Genomic DNA, 22538 nt, shown 5'->3' with positions numbered 1-22538 from the left:
TTGTATATTATAGGAAGATGCACAATCCAAATTCCGAAAACAGATAAAACTGAGACACACTTAACTCTTAACACAGTAAATCAGGAGTAAACCAAAACACATCACACTTAACGCAGTAAAACAGAAGTGGATCTAAAAAACAATATTATGCAGCCCTCTCGGCAAGCCGGGACGATACGTCATCAAATTGGTCGATACGAGAAAGGCAGTACATGTAATCAGTAATCAGTGTTGCTACAATAAAATGACCTATTGTGGAAATGGAACACACTATTAAAATGAAAGGGTTAAATACATTATAATTCATAGTTACACAATGCACACTCGCTACACAATTCCCCCTCGACAGTAAAAAAAAATTAACTTGTTAATTTTTTAAATTTTGGAGTCCGGCCGCCGAGAGATGAAGTGAAAGAAAAATAACACGAATTAATAAAAGATATTAGTACGATATAATGAGTAATGGTTAAGGTATACAAGAGAATATATTGCCGTTTACGAGAGAAAACAAAATACGAGAAAAAAAATTTAAAGGGTCTCTCTCTATGTTGCTTAGAAATGCTTAACATTTTAAAATGGAATTGTAACGAAATAGTAAACAAAATGGCGACAATACTTGAAAGAAAGGCCTAAAAGAATGTAAAACACTTTGATGTTTAAAGGAAGGGCCTGAGAAAAAACAAATGGCGGATTTAGTACTTGATAATTGAACCGAAATTGGTTTGGTGTTTAAGATTGTAAAATTGGCGTTAGAGGTTATTTGAAATAAAATAATAAGTAAGAAAAAATCCTGTAAATTGAATAATGAGTAATTTGACAGATGATTATTGAACCATTGAATCCCTGAAATTGAACCTGAATCAAATTCTATATGAAGTAAAAGAACTCGTGATATCTAAAAAACAAGGCATTGATTAATAACAAGTAATTACACAGAAAAGAAAACTGACACTGCACAATTATTTTATTTGTACGTTTTTTTTTTTGTTTTTTTTGTTTAAATTCTTATACTAAGGTGTTTTGATGTTTTATAGTGGATAATAATAAGAGAAAAGTAATAAAATACAAAACGATTAAAGTGATAAAATACAAGATGATTAATAACGAGGCGACACATTGCGAGATACACACTGAAACCGCCTCGCATTTGTTTTCGTTTATTTCACACTTGACTGATTTTGTGATTTGCGTATTCTGCGATTGCAACATAATTTCACACATTGATGTTGCCATGTTTCTAGTATTGTTTTGTAGTTATTCCTAGGTTTGTATTGGGCATATCTAATGCTGCTCAAGTAGGGTTTAGTACTAGTGTAATTTATGATATTTTTCTGATGACAACCTACCCCGATTTACAGACTGTTAACAAATTAGAACATAGAATTATGCTAATTTGTCCTGTGTTGCTAGGCTAGCTCTCTTTGTGTTGTTGCTTATTTCTGGCAACGCTCGTTCTTTCGCTTGCTGCTTTCTGGGCGGGAATGTTGGCAGTGATTGTCTGCTCTCCAGTTTTGTTAGATTTTTAGTTGTTTGAGGTCTCAGGAACCGGGTTTTTAAGTCATATCATATATTTAGTAAAAGTTACCTTTGAATCTTTCCCAGCTCTATTCGCGTTTAGATGTTCGTTATTCCCAGTAGGCTAGGAAAACAGTTGCAAGTAGTTATTTCATGATATTTTGTGTGTTTATTTGTTAGATCTGATCAAATATAGAGCTAGTTAAAATAATAGTTCCAGTCAAATAATTGGTTGTTCTTTGAGTTGAAGGCTACATCGTCAAGTAAGTCTTTGATTTATCGTATTTTATGCTTTATTTAGTGATATGAAACTGCAATTTTAAGGTAAACAATTGTGCTGTATTTTTGGTTTTTTCAATTAATTTGTGATTCTAAATTGATAAATATTGTGCTTTTTAAGTGCTAATTAGTTAGATATTTGGTAAGTTTTATTGTGTGACATATTTTGAGACTGTTTTTTATTTCTGTTTAGAAAACCGTACAAATTGACAACTGTATACTGATTCGTACTTTCAACTTTGAATTTCAATCGTACGTACACTGCATTTTAAACGTACCTTTTTCGTGACAACAAGAAATTTCAAAAGGCAATTTGTGCGCGTATTTTTATTGTGGAGTCTAGAAACGATTCAGAGAGCAACCGTCCGTTAACGCGTGTTGGCGCTAGATAGCGACTCCGATTTGGCGCCTACATAAGTTTTTTGACGTTTGCACAAAAGCTGAAAGGAAAATTGGACATTAATTCTGAAGTTGCCTGGTTGAAGTTAAATAAAAATGGCAACGGCTGATGCTCACTTAAATGTCAAGGACAATGAAGATGATTCAACAACAAATGACGGTTCTGCAAAATCAGACGTTCATGAAACAACAATAATTGCAATGTCAGTTGAAACACAACCTAAATCAAGTCTTGCATTGGCAAGTGAAAATGTTGTGAGTGATCATTCTAGTGGTGTGAGTAAAGACTTGTTCCTAAGAATACCTGATGTGGATTCAGTTTCTCACCTAAGTTCGCGAAAGAGCACTAATAAAGAGAAGTCTGTAGCATCTTGTGTTGTTGAAGAAATGTCAACAAACACACATGTAATGACCACAAGATCAAAAGTGAAACAAAAGAAATCAACTGTTTTAACTCGGGATTGTTTGTCAAGAAATTCAAAAAGACGAAGCTTGAAAACGTTTCGTAGTGCAAGTTATCGATCAACATCTGTTGTCCAATCACAAAAATCAGCCCTTAGTGAGTCGCAAATAGAAAACATCTATGAAGCACGAAAAATAAGTCAGCAAAGAAAAACTGAGCTAGAGAAACAACAGCTCGGTAACCGGTTGCAACAAGAAAAAGAAATTTGGGAAGAAAATAACCAAATTGAAGACTTGACACTGGAAAAGGAGTGGCAAGAACTCCTGCAACAACAACAAGTTGAGGAGGAAGAAATAAGAAAAGAAAAGCAACGTCAAGAAGAAGAATTGAGGCGCGAAAAGCAACGTCAAGAGGAAGAAATTAGAATTGAAAACCAACGTAAGCGAGAAGCATTTATGCGTCGTCGCCAGGAAATACAACAAAAAAGAAAGATCGAAAACGTTACATTCGATCGACGTAAACAAAGAACCCTGCAAGAAATCGAAGACAAAAGTCGACGAGAACTGCTGGGACTGGACATGGACTTTAATGAAACTTTAGCAGAAAGTGGGATAATTGTTAATAAATCCCCATCTGCTGATATTGCTAATGATACTACTAATCAACAATCAACACAAAATTCTGTAATCACACCATCAGAACCTGAACCCGATGTACAAAATGCACCTGTAATGTTACCTGTAACAACGGCACAATTTTTACAACCGCAGATCACACAAGTCACCAGAACGAATATGTTGAGTACCATGAGTAGGAGGAGGACAATCGCCGGGGAAAATGGTGAGTCGGTTATTCCTGCCTCTGAAATTGAAATTTGCAATCCACAAAATGTTAGTGTGACTATGGGTGGTGATGTTGCAGTTGAGAATGTGTCTCATGTGCCCGAACAAATAATTTGTACTACTGGGTCACTGAATCCCAGAAATGTGTTGAATGTTAGTTCAGGAGTGGCTACTACCTGTTCTTATATGCTGAATGATAGTACCGTAGCTCCCTGGGTGAGTGTGAGTGCGTGTACTATGAACAATGTGACTCGAATACCTGAAATGAGTGTGAGTTTACCATTCACCTCACCTATTTCAAATGCTAGTCAGATTCCAATCTATACTGCTCCTAAAGCAAGTTCTGTACCGGTAGTGACTATGTCAAATAATGTCCCTTTGACGGGTGTGACCCAAATGCCTGTTATGCCTAATCAAGTTTTGTCATACCCTCAAATAATTTATGTACCCCAACCTCAGTTTGGTTTACCACCTTCGGAACCCCCTACTTTTTCTGGAGATGCTGCGGAGTACAGATATTTTTTGGATATATTTGACACTGTAATTGGAAGTAGAGTTCAAAGCCCTAAAGAAAAAATGGTGTATTTGCTTAAATATACAAAGGGTCCTGCTCATGCACTGGTCAAAGGTTGCCAGCATCGTGGATCTGAATGTTATAATGAAGCAATTCAGTTGCTTGATGAAACATATGGACGAAAATATCAAATAGGGGAAGCTTGTATAAATTCAGTTTCCTGTGGTCCTAATTTAAAATTGGCTGATAAAGATGCCCTAACAATGTTTGCCGCAGAGCTGATGTCCTGTATGAATACATTGATAGGAATTGAATATAATAATGTATCTATTATGACAATTGAAAAGATGGCCATGAGAATGCCTCATTCTTGGAGGGCAGGGTGGCTGTCTGTAGTTGATGACGTTTTAAATGAAAAGAAGGTGAATTTAACAGTTGAACATTTGGCGAATTATGTTCGAAAACGAACTCGTGAAAACACGAATCTGCCTTCTAATGATTCGAACTCACCTCCAAAGCAATCGAACCCTGTGAAAGGTCTGAAACCCTATAGATCAACATTTGCTACATCAGTTGTTGATAGGCCTGTACGAAAATGTGTCAAATGCAATAAAGATCATTTTTTGAATCAGTGTGTTAAATTTCGTGAATTGAGCTATGAAGATAAAATTGAGTTTGTCAGGAACCGAAAGCTTTGTTTTTCATGCCTCGAACCTGGTCACTGGAGCAAAGACTGTAAGCGAACAAAGCCTTGTAAGGTTGAAGGATGCAAGAGAAGACATACAACGGTTCTTCATCCTCCAGACAAAATCCAAATTAATCATTCTGGGACAAAAGGTGATGAATCTCCTGTTTTGAAAAATTTTGGCTCTCAAACACCTGAAACTGAAACCAAATTTAATGCTTTTGTTAATACATCTAAAAATGAAAAGGTTTTGCTCAATGTGATTCCTGTTAAAGTACGTGTTAATGGTGACAAAAATGCTATTGTGACAAACGCATTTTTTGATAATGGTTCCACTTGCTCATTCATAAGTGAGTCTCTTATGCACAAGTTAAATGTTGATGGTCTCAAGATAAATTTGAATGTTCGTACAATAAATAATGAAACTGAAAGTAAACAAAGTATCATTGTGAAAGGTCTTGAAATTTCGGACTTTGATGAATCTGAATATGTGCCATTGACGCCATTATTTTCAAACGATAAAATTGGTGTTGAGCAATCTGATATTCCCTCTCAAAAGGACGTGGATCAATTTATTGAATTTAAGAATGTTGTTATACCAAATATTAAATCTGAAGTGGGTCTTTTGATTGGCAAGGATAATCCTAAATTGCACAAACCATTGGAAGTTGCCTATGGCCCTCATGACTATTTTGCATCTAAGACTGTTGCTGGATGGATGATTAGTTGTCCACCTAAGAAGAATGACAATCAAGGTAATCCATGTAATTATTTTGTGAAAAATGAAGTGCATCCATTGTGTCAAATGTGCACGGATGTCATTGATTCGGCTGATAATGAAAAGGAAGAAATCTCCCCTCGACAACAAATGTTCCTTGATAGGGTGAGCGAATCTATTAAGTTGAAAGATGACGGACACTATGAAATTGATTTGCCATTTATAAATCCAAATTCGAAATTACCTTCAAATTATTTGCAAGTGAAACAGCGAACCGAATCGCTCAAGCGTCGATTTATTAGGGATCCAAATTTTTATTCCGAATATAAAGATTTTGTGGAAAATACGTTAACTATGGGCTATGCAGAAGAAGTTTCTGATTCTACTGAAAGTGAAGGTCAAATTTGGTATATTAATCATCATGGCGTTTATCACCCTGAAAAGAAGAAAATTCGTGTAGTATTTGACTGCTCATCTAAATTTCAAGGAATCTGCCTTAACGACGTTCTGTTACAGGGGCCGGACCTGGCCAATAACTTGGTTGGTGTTCTGTCAAGGTTTCGCAAAAATGTGGTTGCTGTACAGGGAGATATTCGCTCAATGTTTTTACAAGTGAAGGTACCCGAAAAACACAGAAATTATCTTAGATTTTTCTGGTGGGAAGACAGCGACATAAATAAACCCATGAAAGAATTTCGCATGACAGCTTATCCATTTGGAACGGTTTGCAGCCCAAGTTGCTGTAATTATGCATTGAAACAAGCTGCCGAAGACAATAAACATGATTTTGATATAAGTGTCATAAATGCAATTAACGATTCATTCTATGTGGATGATTTTTTCGATTCAAGACCAAATGCCGAAAGTGCCGTTTCTCTTGTGAAAAATATTTCTGCTGTCTGCGCAAAAGGCGGATTTGAAGTTTTAAAATGGATCAGTAATGATCGCAATGTTATTGCCGAAATTCCTGAAGATATGAGATCGAAGAATTTGAAAAATTTAAATTTAGCTGTTGACGCTTTACCTCTTGAACATGCTCTAGGTATGATTTGGAGTGTTGATGATGACATCTTGTGTTTCTCTGTTAATCCTAAAGAGAGACCTTGTAATAGACGTGGCATGTTAAGTGTCGTGAATTCTATTTTTGACCCAATGGGCCTGGTACAGCCAGTGCTTCAGCCTGTGAAGGTTTTAATGCAAATGCTTTGCAGACAGAAGTTCAGTTGGGATGACCCAATACCGCCAAGAGTTGAACAAGAATGGCTAAAATGGCTTTCTGAGTTGCCTAAACTGAAGGAATTTAATGTACCAAGATGTTTTGTACCCGTGGATTACGGTGAAGTTGTAGAAACTCAAATTCATCATTTTTCGGATGCGTCTGAAAAATCATATGGCGCTGTGTCTTATCTCAGGACGTTGAATTCATCTGGACAAATACACTGTGTGTTACTTTGTGGAAAATCTAGGCTAGTACCATTGAAAGGCTCGACAATACCTAGACTCGAACTGTGTGCAGCAACTATTTCTGCGCGCAATGATAAATTTTTCAGAAATGAGCTTAAAATTGAAATTTCTGCATCTTATTTTTGGACAGATAGTACGACGGTGTTACGCTATTTGGCTAATGAGGATAAAGTATTTAAAACTTTTGTTGCTAACAGAGTAAATCTAATCAAGGAAGTTTCTGAAATTAACCAATGGTATTATGTGCCATCTAAATTGAATCCGGCTGATGTTGCCTCCAGAGGTATGTCAGTGGATGCTTTCCTGAATTATCCGGAATGGAAATCTGGTCCAAGTTTTTTATGGAAATGTCATGATGAGTGGCCTGAACAACCTGATTTCTTACATTCTGTGTCTGATGGAAATTTGGAAATTAAGAAAGAATTGCCTGAAAAATGTTTTGCTGCTGTGAAAGATCAACCATGTGTTCTTGATGATGTCGTTGCTAAATATTCAAATTGGTATCACTTGAAGAAAATAATTGCTTGGATGTTACGTTACATAAACAAATTAAAGTCAATTGTTGGATCAAACTGCAATTTGAAATCTGGACCTGTTGAATCTTTAACTGTAGAAGAAATGATTCTGGCTGAGGTGGAAATTATAAAGCATGAACAAAGAAAATACTTTTTAAAAGAAGTTGATGTTTTGTTCAAAGGAAAACAAATTCCAAAATCAAGCTCTTTATGTAATTTACAACCATTCTTGGAAAACGGACTACTTCGTGTAGGAGGTAGGATCAGAGCAGCAAATGTTGAGTTTAATGCAAAGCATCCAATTATTATCCCAAAAGAAAGTAAAATTGCTTCTTCGATAATAGATTATGTCCACAGAACAACTGGTCATAACGGTCGTGAATATGTGTTAGCTGAAATAAATCAAAAGTATTGGATCGTAAAAGGTAATGCTTTGGTGCGAAGTGTTTTGAGAGGATGTGTTCCTTGCAGGAAGAGACAACGTCCTCCTGAATCTCAATTAATGGCGGACTTACCTGAGAATCGCTTGATACCGGATAAACCTCCTTTCACATATGTTGCAGTGGATTGTTTCGGTCCATTCTTGATCAAGCAAGGAAGGAGCGAGTTTAAACGTTATGGTGTGCTTTTTACTTGTTTAGTGTCGCGCGCTGTACATGTGGAAATAGCAAACAGTCTGGACACTAGTGCTTTCATTATGTCTCTTAGAAGATTCATAGCAAGGAGAGGTCAAGTTATTGGGATGCGATCTGATAATGGCACTAACTTCGTCTCTGGTGAACGAGAACTCAGAGATGCGATTAAATCTTGGAACAAAAACCAAATTCATGATTATTTGTTACAGAAAAACATCAAATGGATATTTCAAACGCCTGCTTCATCTCATCATGGTGGTGTGTTTGAGAGACAGATTAGAACTATAAGGAAAATCTTTAATGCTATTTGCTGTGAACAAGTGTTGACAGATGAGAGTTTAAGAACTCTTATGTGCGAATGCGAAAATATTGTGAATGGACGACCGATAACTACAGTATCGAACGACCCTAAAGATTTAACTCCATTAAGTCCAAATAATTTATTACTGATGAAAGAGGAACCAATGCTTCCTCCAGGTGTGTTTGACCCCAAGGACATGTATGCTCGAAAGCGTTGGAAGCAAGTCCAATATCTTGCGGATGTTTTCTGGAAACGTTGGAGAAAGGAATTCCTTCCGCTTCTTCAATGTCGACAAAAATGGAACAAAGTGCAACGAGATCTTCAAAAGGATGACATTGTACTTGTTGTGAATGAGAATCAACCACGAAACACTTGGTTGCTGGGACGAGTCATTGAAACTTACCAGGATAGCAAGGGTAGGGTTCGTTCCGTGGGTGTTCAAACCAAACATTCCATATTCCAACGCCCTGTGACAAAACTTGTACTTCTGCGTGAGTGTGATGAAGCATGATTTGATAACTTTTCAATTTCGTTTTAAAGAATTTCTTTCTGGCATGATTGTTGAGTGTGCTTGATGTGTTTTGAGTGTGTGGAAATCTTGTAAATTTGTGGATGCAAATTTTAAATTTCCAAGGGGCCGGGATGAAACCGCCTCGCATTTGTTTTCGTTTATTTCACACTTGACTGATTTTGTGATTTGCGTATTCTGCGATTGCAACATAATTTCACACATTGATGTTGCCATGTTTCTAGTATTGTTTTGTAGTTATTCCTAGGTTTGTATTGGGCATATCTAATGCTGCTCAAGTAGGGTTTAGTACTAGTGTAATTTATGATATTTTTCTGATGACAACCTACCCCGATTTACAGACTGTTAACAAATTAGAACATAGAATTATGCTAATTTGTCCTGTGTTGCTAGGCTAGCTCTCTTTGTGTTGTTGCTTATTTCTGGCAACGCTCGTTCTTTCGCTTGCTGCTTTCTGGGCGGGAATGTTGGCAGTGATTGTCTGCTCTCCAGTTTTGTTAGATTTTTAGTTGTTTGAGGTCTCAGGAACCGGGTTTTTAAGTCATATCATATATTTAGTAAAAGTTACCTTTGAATCTTTCCCAGCTCTATTCGCGTTTAGATGTTCGTTATTCCCAGTAGGCTAGGAAAACAGTTGCAAGTAGTTATTTCATGATATTTTGTGTGTTTATTTGTTAGATCTGATCAAATATAGAGCTAGTTAAAATAATAGTTCCAGTCAAATAATTGGTTGTTCTTTGAGTTGAAGGCTACATCGTCAAGTAAGTCTTTGATTTATCGTATTTTATGCTTTATTTAGTGATATGAAACTGCAATTTTAAGGTAAACAATTGTGCTGTATTTTTGGTTTTTTCAATTAATTTGTGATTCTAAATTGATAAATATTGTGCTTTTTAAGTGCTAATTAGTTAGATATTTGGTAAGTTTTATTGTGTGACATATTTTGAGACTGTTTTTTATTTCTGTTTAGAAAACCGTACAAATTGACAACTGTATACTGATTCGTACTTTCAACTTTGAATTTCAATCGTACGTACACTGCATTTTAAACGTACCTTTTTCGTGACAACAAGAAATTTCAAAAGGCAATTTGTGCGCGTATTTTTATTGTGGAGTCTAGAAACGATTCAGAGAGCAACCGTCCGTTAACGCGTGTTGGCGCTAGATAGCGACTCCGATTTGGCGCCTACACACACCATATACAACTCGCAACGACCGCCGGAATCGAGTTGACTTAATAGGGTGGGGATAAATTTAAAAGGTTGTTACAGTCAAACTTTCAACTCCATTTGAGCTTGGGCGCTCGCATCTGAGAAGTTGTTAGCATTTTCCATCGATTCATCGTCAATTTCGACATCGGATAACTGGTGTATTTCTTGTTGTTCGTTGAATTGTACTACGGTTTGTCGTGGTATGCTGAGAAGTCGTTGTATTGGTTGCAGCAATCCATTTGTTAATGTACGGCGAACGGACATTCGGCAGTTTGGCAAGCTTCGATAGATGAAATAACCTATGTAAAGCAGGGGTACAACGAATAAAGCGTAAATGAGGCCAAATAGCGGCCACGCCTTTATGACGTAATCTGACAATGTCTTGGCAGTTGTCATTTACGTTTAAAACAAAGCCATTGTATGCACAATAGACTTCTTTGATTCAATGCAAGATTTCGTTAGTTGAGAACAAGTTTCGAAGGTTTGCAATGATCGGTATTTCCAATCGGTAAGATTGCCCGATGCATTGTAATATAACAAGAATTCGGTAGTGTTGAATTTCGGAAAGTTGCGAGCTCTACAAGCTTTCGTATCTTCAACATTCCAAACAAATGTAAACACACCTTTCCGGCAAAAACCAGAATTGGGTGCGCATTGGCTGAGGTATTTGAACGTGTTTTTGGTTGCGCTTGACGAAGAACAGCCATGAAATGGTTCGCCAGTAGGTCGTTGTACGTTTACAAATCTTGGTATCAACATTTGTAAGAAAGGTAGATGTCTCGTAGATGTTTGCTGAACAATTCTTCATTGTATGAAGTTTTGTCGATTACAAAGAGCTAGTTTGCGTATGTCGTAAGTCTTTCCATGTCACGATTTGTGACATAATTTCAGTGGTCCCTCAACGGCTTGCGTACTCATACAAAGCATGACAAAGCAAAGTATTGTGTAGTAAAATATGGTCATCAGATATCCATCTGAAATTCGCTTGATAGAGTAAAGTCTTTGCTTAAATGGCGTGGGAGTTTTCTCAGCCTTCGCGGCCGATTTGATTGTTGCTGATTTGACATTTCCGGAGACGGCCCCAGTCGATGTGCTGAATCTGTAAAATGAATTTCTGCATCGCAATTTGATCGTTTCGTGCTTGTATCGGATATCGTATCATTATTATTTGAAATATTGAAATTGAAAGTCCGTGGGCGCGTAACAGTGACATCGCTCGCCGGTCGTTCATATGATTTGGCGCCAAGATTCCTATCCTCAATATCTGCATGCCATAGGTCAGAAGTTGGTAGGTGTGCAACTTTTAAGTTGTCAATTGAACATTCATACGGCTTTGAGTTCCGGTCGACGATAAAATGCTTACTTCCACGTTTTAAGACCTGGAAGGGTCCTTCATAGAAGTTTTCCAGTCCTTTTCTTGATCGACTGATTTTGATAAAAACATGGCTACAATTTCTCAAGTCCTTTGGTATATAAGTTTTCCTTGAAGGCTGTTTGCGTGTTGGATCTGAACAGAGATTTCTGAATAATCTCTTAAGTTTATTTACATATGTATGAGGGTCAGTATTTGTCGCGTCTGGTTGCGGTTCCACAAACTGTCCTGGAAGGCGTAATGTTGATCCGTAAACTAACTCAGCAGGACTGAAACCCAAATCTTCTTTAACAACTGATCGAATACCAAGTAATACAAAACCCAAATTCGGAAACCAGTCAGATGGATGTTCACAAGCTCTAAGAGAAGCTTTAACAGTTCGATTGAGACGCTCAACTAAAGAATTTTCTTGAGGACGATATGGCGCTGTCAATATATGTTTTGAACCAAGGAATGTCATGAAATCTTTCCAAGTTGTTGATGTAAATTGCGGTCCATTATCTGTAATAACGGTACTAGGAGCACCAAAATGGCTTATATAATTATTAGTGAAAGCGTGTACGATTGTATTAGTCAAACTGTCCTTCAATGGAACACAAATTGGATATCTTGTATATCTGTCAATTATCATAAGCAAATAAACATAACCATGAGATTGGGGGAGTGGTCCAAGTAAATCTACGTTGATAGTGCTAAAACGTTCATCTGGAACTTTGATGTTTTTCAATTCTGTGCGTATGTGTCGTTGAACTTTTGCTTTCTGGCATCGTATGCACTCACGAACAAACTTACGGATGTCTTTACTCATATTCGGCCAGACATAACTGTCTTTTATAAGTTGTTGAGTTCCTGATATTCCTGGAAGACGCAAATTATGAGTTAGGTTGATAATACGATATCGTAATGAAGTTGGAATATATGTTCGAGGTTTGCCAGCGAGGCTGACGTCACAAATAATGTTCCCCGCCAATCCTGGGACTGGAAATTGTACTAACTGTAGAGAATGCTTGCTTGCGTTCGTTAAAAGTTGTTTTAGCTCGTGGTCGTTTTGTTGTGCGTTATAGATGTCAGTTAACGGGATAATTTCTTGTTGAGGTACAATGGCATTTATTCCACCATGCTCTGCGGGGTGAATTTCAATTCGGCTCAATGTGTCCGCTGCGATATTCAATGCACCGGCAATGTGTTTTACTGTGAAATCGAAAGTTGATATGTATTCAAGCTGACGGGCCTCCCGTTGGATTAATCGCTCTTTCGGACTTTGAATAGCCTGTACCAGGCTTTTCGAGTCTGAGATTAATTGAAATTTTCTTCCTGTCAATTCATGCCGAAAATATTTGATAGATTCAAAAATAGCCAAAAGTTCCTTGCCAAAAGTAGAATAAGTTTTCTGGGGACCACGAAGAGCTCTTGAAAACATGCCCAGAGGTCTCCATTGATTATTTTCAAACATTTGCAAAACACCTGATATTCCAATGTCAGATGCATCAGTAATTAAAGAAATGGGTGCTTGATGATGTGGATGAACCAACAGCGTAGCATTGGCTAAAGCATGTTTAATGTCATCAAAAGCTTTCAAAGATTCATCTTTCCATTTGATTCGAGAACGTTTACTAGGCTTCCCAACTGTCATCTCATTTAAAGGTCGTATAATGGTAGCAAAGTTCTTTACAAAGCGATTATAATATGTACAAAGACCAATAAAAGATCTTAATTCTCTCAATGTGTTCGGTTGAGGATATTTCTGCAATACTTCCACCTTGTCGGCTAAGGGTTGTATTCCTTCGGGCGTAACATGATGGCCTAAGAATTTAATTTCTGATTTGTTGAAATGGCATTTATCTGGATTTATAGTAAGTCCATAAATGTGTAAGCGTTCTAGAACTTGATCTAGTGTTCTGAAATGTTCTTCCTCTCTTTTGGTTGCAATGAGAATATCGTCGAAGAATACAAATATATTGTCGATGTTCGCTAAAACTTCGGTCATGAAATAATTGAACGTCGCTGGGGCAGATGCTAGCCCGAAACAAAGAGTTTTAAACATGTACATCTTATTGTTGCAGGAAAAGGCTGTTTTTGGTTGATCCGATTCCAAGATAGGAATATGATTATAAGCTTTTGTGAGATCAAGTGTAGTGAAATGTCGACAGCCATGCAATTTATTGACAAAATCGTACAAGTGTGGCACGGGGTGTTTTTCCTTGATCGTGATTGAATTCAAAAGTCGAAAATCGAGGCACAGCCTGATAGCATTAGAACCCCGCTTTGGAACGATGGTAACTGGAGAATTATAAACGGAATTACATGGAATTATATCTCCTAAGGCTAATAAAGTTTTAATTTCTTGTTCCACAGAAGCCTGTAAGTGAAAAGGTACTCTTCTTGGTTTGGCTGAAATAATTTGTCCATTTGTTTGTATTCGATGTACTGTATTGTGTTTAAAGCGAACAGATGTATGTTTAGGAATAGTAATATCCTCATATTTCCGTAATAAGTTTGTAACTCGACTATCGTGGCTAGATGAAATGAATGAAGCAGCAATTGTCGGCATAAAGGTTCTCCTGCCTTTAATGTAGTGTTGAGAGCGTGGATTTTTCAATGTAGCTGAACCCACATCGAGTAATAAGTTGTATTTGGTCAGAAAATCAATGCCAATGATAGGGGTTCGCACTTTCGCGATTTGAAATTCAAAGTTGTAAGTAAGACCATCTCCAAGATCAAGGGTTAACAAACGAGTCCCATACCATGGTATCTTCGTACCATTGATGGCATAAAGGGAATGACTAAGTGGTTTCTTTATAGGTATAAAATCAGCTGGAATAATTGAAAGAAATGACCCAGAATCGACAAGAAATCGACGTCGACTAGATTCATCAATTATGTACATAAGAGAAGTTGGTTGTTGCCATGCTGAGTTTGATGTTGCACAGATTCTTTCGGGTTTTCGACAACATTGACCCGATCTTAGTGAAAATTTTGAGGAGCCATGGCACATCCTACACCTTTGCATTTGTAAGCTTTGTCGCCAAAAGTCGCGTGATAGTAACAGAGATTGGGGTCCGTATTTTGTTGAGAAATGTTCATTGGCGGTCCATTATTGTGTCGAAAAGGCGGACCGTGAAGTTCCGGGGGTGGACCACGATATTGGCGATCGCGTCTAGGCGGTCCTCTCAAATTGTTGCATCTCTGAGGTGGTCTGTCCTGGTAATCATTGCCTCTCTGCTGACGGTTGTAATTTGAGCGGTAGGTTTGCTGTTTTTCCTGTGTAACCTTGTCTAACTGAGTTTTAAGCTGTTTCATCTCTACCAACAACTCTGAATAAGCTCTTGTGTCAGATTGTGGTGTTGTTTTAGAATTAGTAGCAACGTCTGATGCGGAATTTGTATTCCAGAATGTTTCTGCCATGTCTACAATTTGACTCATGGAGCGTTTTGTTCCACTTTTTGCGAAAAGTCGCCTTACGAAAATCGCCACTGGTTCTGGTACAAGTTGAACAAAATAAAACCGTAATATTTGCTCCGGAATCGGGTTTTTTGAAGCGTGGAAATCTAGCGTACGACAAATTAAGCTGTATATTTGGGTAGGTGTCATATTCTTGCATTTAGGGCCTAACGCCTCGATTTGGTCGATGAAATTCAACTCGAAAATTTGTTTGATAGTGTCAATAAAGTTATCATATTCATCCTTCGTTATTTTAGTGTCTCGATCTGGCATAAACTCCTCCATTCTAGCATACTGGTCTGGCGTGAAACTCTGAATTACATATTTGAGTTTAAAATCAGGATCGATGATTCCGAAATATGTGAATGAAGCAGTAATATTATCAATCCATTGCCTGACAGCGTGCTCCCAAATAGGCTCGCGTTTGTTCGAGGTCAAAAATTTTATATAGTTATCAGGCAACATAACCGTCTCCGTATTCGAAGAGGTGGAAGAACTGGATGAACGCGGTGTAGGGTTCTCAGAACTGACATTCTCTGTAGTTATTGAAGATGTAAAAGAGCTTGATGATCCAGGTGTTGTGTTCTCAGAAGAGATAAGTTCTGTAGTTGTAGGCGAAGATGTCATTGTGCACTGTGTGGTTTTGCGTGGAAGAATTTTAGTAGTTTGTATTGCTACACTTATCCTTTGTGGTTGAGTTTTAAGTGAGGTTGAATCAGAGCGTCTGCTTTCTGAATCTTGCTTTTGTTTAAGGCGTTGCGACTGTCTGGTACTTGACATGCGTAACACTAAAATATAGCGGCGACGGAACGCAACGAACGCATAAAGTGTGTATCTGGCATTCCTATATAAAAATTACACATTACAGTAAAATTACAATATATAATGTTCGTTTGAATCCTTTGTCCGTGAACACGTCTCGAGAATATATATGAAAAGGTATTTACTTGGAAAGGCTGATGTCTTCATTGTTGAATTTCTGAATTGCCATCATGAAGTTGATTTTCCAGTTGTTGAATTGATTTTTCCAACTTGTTGAATTGAATTTCCAAGCGGTTGCGTGTCTTTACACGTCGGAGGTCATCAAAATATAGGGAGAAAGAGATGAGATGCTGATGATGGGATAAAGACTTCCACCCTATATGTTTAAGTTCGATTCCCGCGTTATTGTTTTGACACGCGTTATGGAATGTGACTCCAATCTGGACTCCTTCAGACGATAATAAGCACACAGTGTTGATGCTAATCGTTGTTGTATATTATAGGAAGATGCACAATCCAAATTCCGAAAACAGATAAAACTGAGACACACTTAACTCTTAACACAGTAAATCAGGAGTAAACCAAAACACATCACACTTAACGCAGTAAAACAGAAGTGGATCTAAAAAACAATATTATGCAGCCCTCTCGGCAAGCCGGGACGATACGTCATCAAATTGGTCGATACGAGAAAGGCAGTACATGTAATCAGTAATCAGTGTTGCTACAATAAAATGACCTATTGTGGAAATGGAACACACTATTAAAATGAAAGGGTTAAATACATTATAATTCATAGTTACACAATGCACACTCGCTACAGCACTAAGAGACGACCTTGTTTTTGATAGAACCATATTGGTGTGTTGTTTCCAAGACAATTTATCATCGATCATTACACCAAGAAAGCGAGTCTGATTAACTCTTTCTATATTTATTCCATTTAATTCCAAATTTTGTTGCAGAGTTGGACACTTTTGCTTCGGCGTGCTAAATATCATATATTTAGTTTTATCGACATTAATAGTGAGTTTGTTCGCAGACAACCAAGCTTGAATATTTTCTAAGTCGGTATTTGCTTTGGTCAAAAGTTCAGGCAAGTTTTTGCCTCGAAGATATGGCGTTGAGTCATCAGCAAAAAGTATGATATCAGAGTGAAGAAGAGAATTCGGAAAGTCGTTAATAATGATTGAAAAACATAATGGAGCCAAAATAGAACCTTGTAAAGTACCTACAGTCAAATTACAGTATGTGCTAGATGCTACATCATTGTATATAACTACTTGTTTCCTTCCTGATAAGTAGCTTTTAAACCAATTATAACTCTGACCTCTAACGCCAATATGGTGCAATTTGGCTAGTTATATGTCATGGTCAATACTATCAAATGCCTTGGAAAGGTCCAAGAACATACTGAGAGTATACTCATTCTTATCAAATCCTTCTAGAATTTTACTGACAAGCAGGGATGTTGCATGAGATGTTGAATGATTTTGACGAAAGCCAAATTGTTGTGAATAAAAGAAATTTTTTTGGTCTAGGACATAGGTTCTCAAAGTGCTCCGTACGGAGCCCCAGGGCTCCGCGAGAGAAACCCAGGAGCTCCGCGAGCTATTCGATTACTTTTCAAAATACTGACTTGGCTAATTTTGTAACAGTTCAAAGAAGCAATAACAGCTTTGATAATATCTGAAACAATATATAGCCTCGAAATATGGCAAAGAGGCGAAATTAAAAAATGAAATTATTTATAAGCTTGAGCGCAGCCAGGCTTCTGAGGAGGGGGTGGGAATGGAATCGGAAACTTCCGCGCGACATTCTTCGCGATTTAAAAAAAAACGGATTGCGAGATTTCTGTTGCGTAAAATATTCAATCCATGACCGATGCGAGCATTTAATTAAAGTGTCTTGTTCTAATAATATAATTGTGCTCGTCGTTACTCACGTTTGATTCGAGATTACTACTAGGATTACTGAAATAAAGGATTACTATTCTAAAATAACATAAAATACGTGATAAACTGCCAACTATAAATAAATTGGAGTCGTATTTTTGCGATCTTGGGATTTGTCAAACTTCATTTGTTCTTTTGCACTCGAGATTATTTTTAAGCAAGATAATAATTGATATTTTAATCGTCGTTTAAAAAATCACAAGGTCTCGGCAAAATACGAACGATTGAAATTAATTTATTGCATGCGGCTCCGTCGGTGGTTTCAGAATGAAAAAAAGGTACATCGCGCGCACAATTGACTGTGTTACGATTTCGCAGTTACTACGATGAATCACCAGAGAAAACCTAACATAACACCAAATTTTGTGATTTCCAATGCCTATATAAAAGCGTTTTTGATCTGACGTGAGACTGCTGAAACAAAATTTATAGTGTGATCTTTCATTTTAAGTTTTATTATTTCAGAATGTCGTTTTTCAATCAAGAAATTTGAGTTTCGAATTTACCTCTTTATTAAATTATTTTTAGCGTTTTGTCGCCGATGACTATAATATTATCACGCTAATAACCGAATTGCGTAAGTCATTTTTAGCAGTTTTAAGAAAAACGTAAAAAACCTCCTAATGATATTGTTATGCCATTGAGAGTCAATAATTTGCCATGGTTCAATTTTTTGACCGTAGCCGGATTTAAGTTAATTTGTATGACGCAGTTAAGTGACGTCATAATGGCGCACTGTGACTTAGGCAGAAATGTGTTTATGACTTGGGCACATACGCAATTTTGCAACTTTACTATATGCACCAGTCCTGAAAACTAAACATTCCAAAAACGAATGTAATTCTCAGTATCTACAATGTCTAATCCCCAAAATAGCTAATCAGTTTTAATTACAATATTTTTTATGTTTAAAAATATATATTTCATCAATATAACACGTTCCGCACACCCACCGAAAAAAGACTAAGATTAAATATAAAGAATAAAACAGCAATACACCCAATATATAAGCCAACCAAGGTGAATTGGACTCGGACAGTGAATATCACAAGTGCACGCCTTCCTATACTGTAGTATAAATTCAAATTAATACGCGCTAAGCTAGAATCCGAGATGCAAAAACTCGTAAATACTTCGCCGAGGTTATTTTGCCTTCGTGACGTCACAATAGTCCTGCGGTAACAATGATAATTCATTATGACGAAACAATTGCACAAATGTGCATGTCATACTAAATCTTCATTTTTATGGGTTTCGGAATTCTTAATATAAAATCTGAGTTAACAGACAGGTGCGCAGCATCACATAAATACCTATTTTATAAAAAAAAAAAACTAAAAATCGCCAAAAATGACTTACGCAATTCGGTTATTAGCGTGACGATATGGTAACATGTTTTTCACATTGAACTCATAATTCCCCACGAGAACAAAAAAGCAATTATCGTCGTCATTGTGAAACAATACATGTACGTGCCGACGGAAATTTTTGATTTAGGGAGAATAAACACCGACGTAAAGATGTTAAAAACATGCCATGCTGAGAAGAACCATCGGCGAATGTAACAAAATACAGCGGCTTTGTAAGTCTTCTGAAAATGTCAAAAGGGAAAAGATTCGGTCCATAATTTATTAATATGTTTATCAAGTGTCAAATTTACAGTTTTAGTATACATAATTTATCTTTGAAATTTAGATTTATTTATGACTTGTATTAACCCTATTAAAAAAGGTTTAGCATTCAAATTAAGTAAAGTACTTTTAATTTTACTCAGGAATATTAATAGAAAAGTCACAATTTTAACATTTCATTTGGGGCTCCGTGAATAATAGTTAATCTTTTCAAGGGCTCCGCAACACCAAAAGTTTTAGAACCCCTGGTCTAGGAAATGGTTGAGTCGTTTGTACATAATTTTTTCTAGAATTTTTGAAAATGCGGGAAGTAAGCTGATCGGTCGGTAGTTTTTTACATCTTTTGCATTTCCTTTTTTGAACAATGGCATGACTTTGGATAATTTGAACTGGTCTATGTATTTCCAGATTGTAATGAGCAGTTAAAGATATGTGCGAGAGCACAAATACAATTCCAGGGCATCATTCGTATAACTTTAAAGGGGATTCATCTATTCCACAACTGGTTTTGGGTCGAAAAGATTTCAGAAAATTTTGGACTTCGAAAGCTGTTGTCGGGGCAAGAAACATGGAGGTTTTACTGGGATGCCCCATATATTGCTTAAAGTCATCCCTTCTAGTATGAGTAAACCGTTCGACCATTTTATTTCCAATTGTAGAAAAGTGCGAGTTAAAATGATCTGCTATTTTGACAGGATCCGAGGTTTCCTGGCCATTAATAGAAAATACTTTTGTTAGATTTGGTTTAGAACGCCCAAGCAGATCGTTCATAGTACGCCAAGTTTTCTTAAGATCATTACGATATCTACCTAGTAATGACTTGTAATAATTTTGTTTCTTGGCAGTTATCAATTTCTCATATTTTTTCTTGCATTCTGAATATTTAAATTTGGTCTGCTCTGATTTTTCAGTAAGATAGTTTTTGTATAGTTTATGCTTTTTTTTCTGCATTTTTAAGAGTTCCTTGTCAAACCATTTATTAATATTTCTTTTCTTCAGAGGGAAGCAAGTTTTAAAAGATTCAGAAAAATACTCATCAAAAACTCTGAAGGCTATATCAGGATCTGTTTTGCTCAACACAGCAGAAAAGTCACTTTGTTCTAACATGTTTAAAATTATCTAAATTTGAGATATTATATTGCTTAAAGTATTCGTTTTCTGCCTTGCGAAGTTTTTTTCTTAATGGAATGCAAACCAGGACTGGCAGGTGGTCTGAAATAGGATCCACTATTATTGCACTGCGGGGTTTACAATCAAAGATGTTTGTCCAAATATTGTCGATGATTGTAGAGCTGCTTTGAGTGATTCGAGTTGGCTTTGACACCACAGGGTAAAATGAAGCCGAATTCATCAGCTCACAAAATTCATCTACAGTCTTGTTTGTTTCCAGAAGATTATAATTGAGGTCTCCCATGATAATACAATTTTTCGATAAGGTTTGGAGTGTCGATTCCAGAATACTAACGAATTGATTAATTGCTTTGACTATCTGATAAGGGAGATCTGTAAATTGTTCCACACGTCACAATTCTATCCTTCAAATAAATGTCTACGAAAGTGGATTCAAAAATTCGCTCATTCATAATTGAAATGTCAGGTCTAGCCTTGAAGGTAATATTGTTTTTGATGTATAGGCCAACACCCCCACCTTTTGAAGTCACTCGAGGATTTGATAAAAAAAAGTATAGTCACCCAGGTAAGTGTGCTTTATGTCACTATTGGTCCAGAATTTTATAATATCAAAGGTTTCATCATTCGCACATAATCGATTTGTAAAAGTGTCTTCAAATATGGCATTGACATATCTTTCTACCTCACTGCTTGAAACTCTAGGCCAGGGCTACTCAACTATTTTTACCGAAGATCAACATACGAAACTTCAAAATTATTTGGGTCCGGTGTTTCCAGAAATTGAAGCGAACTAACTTCTTCAAGAAAAAGACTTTCAATTATGTTGATGTTTAATCCATAACAAAGCAATGTTAACGACAAGCGAACAGAAAACAGAATGACAAGTTATCGTAAGAAAAGCACGTAAGTAATCATGCGTGACAAAAACATAAACAAAACAATTGTGACTCATAACGGCTATTATTAGTTAAGTGGTTCGCCACACTACCCCCCCCCCCCCCCCCCCCCAGACGGAATGAGTTATAAAAATCTAGTGGGTTTACGAGTTTTTCTACCAAATTTGGTTCTGTAATCATAACCGGTTGTAGGTTCGGATGAACGATCGTCTGTAGAACGCTGATTGTTCGTTGTTGTTTTAGGGATTGGAGGACGTCCTCTTGGTTTAGGAATGAATACAGAAACAGGATGGTCGAGATCAAGATGAGCTGGCTTTGACCTGTCAACAGAAATAGTTTCGCTTCGGTTTCCAATCTGTACTTTGAAAGTTTTATTCCCATGTTGCAAAACTTCGAATGGTCCTTCATAAGGTCTTTGTAAAGGAGATCGGTGTGCGTCACGACGAATAAACACGAACTTGGCTTGATTGAGTGCGGCTGGCATTCTTGCTCTGAAAGGACCATGGTGCGACGTAGGAATTGGAGCCAATGATCCTACTCTTTCTCTGAGAAGCCGAAGATTTGTGGTCGGGCAGCTATTGTCTTTAGAGTCTGATATGAAATCACCGGGGACAGTGAGGGGAGCGCCATAAACAAGCTCAGCTGACGATGCCGTAAGATCTTTTTTCGGAGCTGTGCGGATTCCCAATAAAACCCATGGAAGCACGTCCAACCAGTTTGAATCATTGAGTCGTGCCTTAATGGCAGATTTCATTGTTCGATGAAAACGTTCTACCAAACCATTTGCCTGTGGGTGGTAGGCTGTAGTGTGATGAATTTTTGTTCCCAATAATTCGGCAACAGCAGACCAAAGGCCTGAAATGAACTGTGATCCTCGGTCAGAAGAAATGTGAAGTGGAACACCAAAACGGGCAACCCAATTTGACAGGAAAGCTCGGGCACAAGACATAGTTGATATGTCTTTGAGGGGAATGGCTTCTGGCCACCTTGTGAAACGATCTACTATTGTAAGAAGGTAATTGTATCCTTGTGATGGTGGTAAAGGACCAACTAAGTCAATGTTGATATGGTCAAAACGTTTGTCTGGCATTTTGAAATCTTCTAAAGGGGCCCGTATGTGACGATTTATTTTAGACTTTTGGCATTCCAGGCATGTTTTGACCCATTGTCCAATTTGTTTGGACGTATGCCTGGATGCGAGAGCCCGTGAACCGCATCAAAAATTTTTCTGCGCCAGCTGGCAGGCACTATAGGTCGTGGTCTACCCGTAGATACGTCACACAGCAATGTAAATTTGCCGTTGCAAAAAGGGACATCTTCGACACGAAGGCCGGTGATAG

At 37.2% G+C, this 22538-nt stretch overlaps 1 protein-coding gene across 1 annotated transcript; it reads left to right on the top strand.

Moving 5' to 3' along the window:
* The first annotated feature begins 1238 nt into the window (after window positions 1-1238).
* On the top strand, window positions 1239-9958 carry LOC120329765 (uncharacterized). Its single transcript, XM_078110244.1, has 3 exons — window positions 1239-1778; window positions 1988-9560; window positions 9770-9958. Exon 2 carries the CDS (start codon window positions 2290-2292, stop codon window positions 8779-8781), a length of 6492 nt encoding a protein of 2163 aa, XP_077966370.1. The 5' UTR covers window positions 1239-1778; window positions 1988-2289; the 3' UTR covers window positions 8782-9560; window positions 9770-9958.
* The last annotated feature ends 12580 nt before the right edge of the window (window positions 9959-22538 follow it).

Source organism: Styela clava, chromosome 2 (genome assembly GCF_964204865.1).
Source record: "Styela clava chromosome 2, kaStyClav1.hap1.2, whole genome shotgun sequence".
In the NCBI taxonomy this organism is placed as follows: domain Eukaryota; kingdom Metazoa; phylum Chordata; class Ascidiacea; order Stolidobranchia; family Styelidae; genus Styela; species Styela clava.
The sequence above is the reverse complement of the archived record's forward strand: the minus strand, read 5'-3'. Positions and strand labels throughout refer to the sequence as shown.